The sequence below is a fragment of the Lycium barbarum genome, chromosome 10 (genome assembly GCF_019175385.1).
Source record: "Lycium barbarum isolate Lr01 chromosome 10, ASM1917538v2, whole genome shotgun sequence".
Classification (NCBI taxonomy): Eukaryota; Viridiplantae; Streptophyta; class Magnoliopsida; order Solanales; family Solanaceae; genus Lycium; species Lycium barbarum.
The window spans coordinates 73,237,502-73,243,280 of record NC_083346.1 but is presented as its reverse complement, the minus strand read 5'-3'; the positions used below and the strand labels follow the sequence as shown (position 1 = coordinate 73,243,280).

At 35.5% G+C, this 5,779-nt stretch overlaps 1 protein-coding gene across 1 annotated transcript; it reads right to left on the bottom strand.

The window, feature by feature from the left end:
* Positions 1-494: 494 nt before the first annotated feature.
* Positions 495-4,840, bottom strand: LOC132615824 (probable protein phosphatase 2C 14). The gene is made up of 5 exons (XM_060330414.1): positions 4,412-4,840; positions 3,701-3,868; positions 2,092-2,262; positions 1,842-2,021; positions 495-1,209 (listed from the first exon to the last, which is right to left on the bottom strand). The coding sequence occupies exons 1-5, from the start codon at positions 4,721-4,723 to the stop codon at positions 568-570; spliced, it is 1,473 nt and encodes a 490-aa protein (XP_060186397.1). The 5' UTR covers positions 4,724-4,840; the 3' UTR covers positions 495-567.
* Positions 4,841-5,779: the final 939 nt, after the last annotated feature.

The window sequence follows — 5,779 nt, the reverse complement described above, 5'->3', positions numbered from 1 at the left end:
GGATTTTTAAGTCTCTGGTTTGGAAGGAAGGCATCTCAAGTGAAGCATGAGTGAATATTCTTGATATGTAACAGTTCAAAACAGCAAGGCATCTCAAGTGAAGCATGAGTGAATATTCTTGATATGTAACAGTTCAAAACAACACATATTCTCAAGTGAAGCATGAGTGAATATTCTTGATATGTATAGTTCAAAACAACACATATCCCTATATTACTCTTCAATTTCATTATCAGAACTTGGAGATGAACAAACTCTTGTTGCCAGATCTAGCATTTGAATAGCTAAATCTCGTCAAATCATAGTTGGTGAACTTGCATGGCTAGTTGCAAAAAGCCTGTATATTCATCATGTAAAACCATTTTATACTCTATTTGCAAAGATTTAAAGAATCATATTATTGATGTTATTTAATACATGACTATTTCAAAGATTTAAAAAATCATCCATTTTCTATTCGGCATCTAGCCTGGATCACAGTCAATAGGAATCTGTCAGTGTTAATCTTGGAGGTATTATATATGCAACTGAAACTTCCTAAGGTTGACTGAACTAACAGTATCGAAACTAGAATTTGAAGTGACTCAGATCGATTATCATTACAGTGATATCATCCGAACTACCCCTTGAGACAGCAAGGTTTCCAAGTTCTCTGCCAGCAGCCACAAGCGCATTGGAATGTTGCTTCTTGTTCAAACCACTGTTTTCTTGGTTTGGGGAATAAATTTTCATCTTCATATTTGTTTGGTTCACTGTTGAAATTCGCCTAGCCTTTGCCGGAGGACCTTCATTTTCATTGCCAGATTCATCTTCACTTGTCATCCAGTCGTTGACAGTTTTCTTACAGCATGGAGAGCAGCTTTTGATTCCGTTTGACTTGATTATGGAAACTCGTCGTAACTTTGATGAAGGACTTTTACTTACACAATCAAATTCGGTTCTCTTTTCATTTAAAGTATCCACTGGAAGTTGAGTGCTATTTTCATCTTCACTTGTCATCCAGTCGTTGACAATTTTCTTACAGCATGGAGAACAACTTTTCGTTCTATTTGACTTGACTGGGGAAACTCGTTGTAACTTTGATAAAGGACTTTTACTTACACAATCAATTTCGTCTCCCTTTTCATTTAAAGTAGTCACTGGAAGTTGCTTGCTCTTTTCCCTCGGACATGCCTGCATTATGAGATCCATGGCTTCCTGATTGCCCACCTAAACGACAAGGTAAATCAGAATCATTAAACAAAATGAGTTGTAGAATTATGCTAAATTCTTGCATAGAACCACAAGATTATTCAAAAACGTTATAACAACTAAATTGTCTAATCTTAAAGATTGGTAAATCCCAACAATTTTCTTTGGCAAAACCTCATATTTTTCTATTTTAATTAAAACAAAGATTGGTAAATCCCGACATTTTTCTTTGACAAATCCTCACATTTTTCTTTTTTAATTAAAACTGTCTCATTGAAAGCTGCACGAATATTTTCTTTTATATCATTGCAATATTCCCTTAACAGATGAAAATCTATTTATGTTTTAAATTCCAGTAGAAATCAGAGCAAACAGATTTTCCGTTATCCGTGAGCTTCCTCAATATATACTCCCTCCGTTTTAATTTGTCTCTTGTTTGACTGGGCACGGAGTTTAAGAAAATAAAGAAGATTTTTTTTAATCTTGTGGTCTTAAACTAAAGATATGTATAATGCATCAAAATGTCATTTAATCTTGTGGTCTTAAACATGCCTTTAGGAGAGAGGCATTCTTTTTTAAACAGACTAAAAGGGAAAGTATGACAAACAAATTGAAACGGAGGGAGGATATACTATGATTTGTTTTCTAACCTGATCCCAAAGACCATCAGAAGCTAAAACAAGGTATTCCATATCTGGTGTCAAAGTGAGTGTGTTGGTGTCAGGTTGAGCTGATACCCAATCCTTCAAATGAGCATCTCCAATGCTTCTAGAGACAGAAAGAACACCATGTACTCTCCAACCTCCTTTATGAAATTCCACATATCCTCCCTGCATATCACAACTTCAGTTACAATCAAGAGAGATTATAATCTCTTTTCCTTCAAGAGCTTATATGTACCTTATCCTCTATTCTTTTGCGCTCATCCTCCCTTTCAGCTCTATGATCTCTTGTGATGGCTTCAGCAACTCCACTTCTACATAGAACAGCTTTACAGTCTCCCACATTTGAAACTATAATCTCCTTTCCTTCAATTAATGCCGTCACACAGCAAGCACCACTGCCTACACCCTGTAAATGAACCAGACAATGTGTAACAAACTCAATATCGAACAACAGTTTCTATAGCCCATTAATACGATGGTAATATTTCTTCCACTAAGATTATAAAGGAACCGGTTATTGTAATGAAATACTGGGATTAAACATAGAAGAAGGCAATACGATGATAATATTTCTTCCACTGAGATTACAAAGGAACCGGTTGTTGTAATGAAATACTGAGATATTATAATGCTAAAATATAAAATTATACCCCGCAAAAAAGTTGTTTGTTATGAGGGGAAAAATTAAATACCAGCAAAAAATTCAACCCAACCCGCCCGACACTCCTAATTCCAACCACTTGCATATGAGAGAGTAAACCTCAGTAGGTCCAACTCCTCTAGCTAAGTCTTTACTTATTCCTTCAGCTTTTGATGTCTTAATATGTATTTGTCAAAGGGCCCAACCTCGTTGATTATCTGCACCACTGATAAAGAGATCTCAACAAAAATGAAATCAAAATCATGTTCAGGTCCTCAAGCTACTTAACACTAAACAGTACTCTTCTTTTCTTTTTTCCTCTTCCAGTAAACAAAAGACTTTTTAGACTCAAGCAATTGACCATTCAATATACTCATATTTGATGCCTTATATATTCCGTCTTCAATCATAATCACATAATATCTGCAGATTCTGACCTCCACCGTCCACATATCTTACCCGGAGGCTGCTACTTTGAAAAAATTGCACTAACTGACAAAATCATTCAGTTCTTCCACTAAGATTATAAAGGAACCGGTTATTGTAATGAAATACTGGGATTAAACATAGAAGAAGGCAATACGATGATAATATTTCTTCCACTGAGATTACAAAGGAACCGGTTGTTGTAATGAAATACTGGGATTGAACATAGAAGAAGGTAACTAGAAGGGGATGAGGCACTAAACTCAAAGAAGGGAGATGAGGGGATAACAGACACTGCCAAGCTTCAACATGATACGCATAAGCCTATTTTGCTCCCACAAGTTGCTATTTATCAACCCGGATCCCAAACATAGCCACTTAATCTGGTGTTGGGCTGCTTTGCCACAACGGGTCGAGGCCCATTCATAACACAATAACAACAACTATGAAACTCAATCCCAAGCACATTCATAATAAATTGATTAATTATTTATTTGGGTTTGGGGCCGGCAATTAATTTCTGCTCATAGACAAAGAAGTCGAAATTTAATAGATTCTAAATTACCAGAATTTCTGCAATTTGGACTCCAAGAGAAGCAATTGCCTATGAGATCAGAGATGGCTTATAGAACATTGGTTGATTATGGTTCCACATTCTTATTCAGATTGTTCAAACTGTTAGAATCCTATTACTATTATACATCTTTGGGTTGGTACTGCATATTCCACTTTGCTTAGAAAAGCTGAAAGGATAAAACAAAACCAGAATTCTGGTTACCTGTTTCAAGAAGTGCTGATCAATTTTGATATAAGCCGCCTCAATAGCTTTTTCTTTCGTCATGCTGGAACCATTGTCAAGCATTTCAAATACATAAGAGTGCAAGTTCTCTGCCACAAATTCTGCAGCCTTTCTGCCCCCATGTCCATCATATACCCCAAAAAAACCCTATAATTTTTCAAGAACTCAGAACCATTGCATAACAATTCAAAATTTGACTAGAAAACATAGAATGAAGCATTTTGACTATATACGTAATTACCTTTTTGACATACAACAACATACCCAGTGTAATTCCATAAGCACGGACGAAGTTAGGTGTAAAAAATAGGTTATGTGAAACCATGGTCACTTGATTAAACTCGGTATATCTACTATTACCTTTTGAAACCCATGCTACAAAAGGCTTAGTGGTGCACTTGGTTGAAAGTGAAGTTATTTACCTAGAGGTTCAAGCATAAATCTCCACTTAATGCATTTTTTTTCCTCTTTTTTTTTTTTAGTAGTGAACCCATCTTCTAAATGTCCTAGATTCGTCTCTGCCCTTAAGTAGGGTCTCAAGAGCATACAGACCTTATTCCTAAGAAGGATAAAAAGAGGCGGTAACCGCAAGCAGAAACAATAACAAGATAATAAGATAACCGATCGAGGCTAAAGAAACAACATGCAGTAAAAGAAATCTAAAAATAAAAGGAAATACAAGAGTTATACCCTTTTGGGATGTGAGGTAGAAATGATGTTGTGAGTATCTTCCATGAAAGTTTTCTTGCCTTTACGGGAGAAAAAGGCGACACCATTACCAACAAAGCAGATGGGTGTAGTAGTGTTAGTGTCAGCAGCAGCATTTAAAGAATTCAGAGGAATCTCAGATAAAATAGTAGTAGTGGGGATCTCAATATTGGGTGGTCTTTTCCTTTTCAAAGAACAAAATGAATCAGCATTCATATTGTTTTGATTAGTGGGTATGTTATTGTTTTCCTTCATTAAGGTGGATGATGTTGAGATGCTTATCTGCATTGCCATTGAAACTCTGAAAGTAAATCACAAGGAAGGTTGGCTCCAACGGCTAGGAAGAGTGTGGGTAGAAGAATATATGTACCGTTGGAAAGATTGACAAAGTCGTTCAACGCACAATTGGTTAGGGCCAAATTTATTTAAGAGCCGTTGGAGTAGCAGTGGGTGTGAATTGTTCGGCTCTTTTAATTAAGGGTGACTTAGCCCCCGTTTGATCATAAGAATTATTCATTTTATTTTAATTTTTTTTCCACTTTTTTTCTGAAATTAGCGTCTGACCATGAGAAATACATAATTTGAAGTTGTATTCCGGAATATTAAAAACTCAAAAAACTTGTTTTTAAAAAAAACTTCACTTTTTTACAACTACATTTCACCAAAAACTATAATTTTAAAAACTATGGCCAAACATAACTCCAAAATTCCAAAAAAAAGTGAATTGTTTTTGGTATCTATGACAAACGGGGCCTAGTCTTTTTTGAGATAGAGTTAGTATCCCAAAATCCCTTATATTATTACGTTTTATCATTTTAATACTCAAATTATGAAATGTTATTGTTACCCCCTGAACTATAACATTTTCTCTTTAAAATCAGTGTCATGTGGCATGGAGGGTGGCCTCATTCTCTCTATTGTGGCCAGGAGTTACAAAAACAAAAAAAAAAAAAATACGGAAAAGGCTCAAATATGCCATGCAACTATCAGAAATGACTCATTTATGCCACTCGTCAATAGTTTGGTTCATTTATGCCATCGAACTATAGGAAATGACTTATTTATGCCATCGAACTATAGGAAATGACTCATTTATACCACTCATCAATAGTTTGACTCATTTATGCCATCACCTGTTATCAAAATGACTCGTCCATGCCATATTTCATTAAAGCTGGTTTTAGAATACCATACATGACACGTAGCCTCCAACTAGATTATGGTTGTGGGTGGGTAAGGTGTATGTATTGAATTTTTTATTAATTTGTTATTTAAAATTGGACTGATTTAATTAAACGACGTAAACCTCTAATTGGAGGCCACGTGTCATATCTGGTGTTGTAAAACCGG

What these genes read in the sequence shown, in the direction of transcription:
- LOC132615824 (XM_060330414.1), bottom strand. Translation starts at nt 4,723, where the DNA reads ATGGCAATGCAGATAAGCATCTCAACATCATCCACCTTAATGAAGGAA. An exon ending in ATCAGCACTTCTTGAAACAG is followed by an intron (nt 2,263 to 3,700) that starts GTAACCAGAATT and finishes GTTCATTTACAG; the next exon opens with GGTGTAGGCAGTGGTGCTTG. An exon ending in GCAAAAGAATAGAGGATAAG is followed by an intron (nt 2,022 to 2,091) that starts GTACATATAAGC and finishes TGTGATATGCAG; the next exon opens with GGAGGATATGTGGAATTTCA.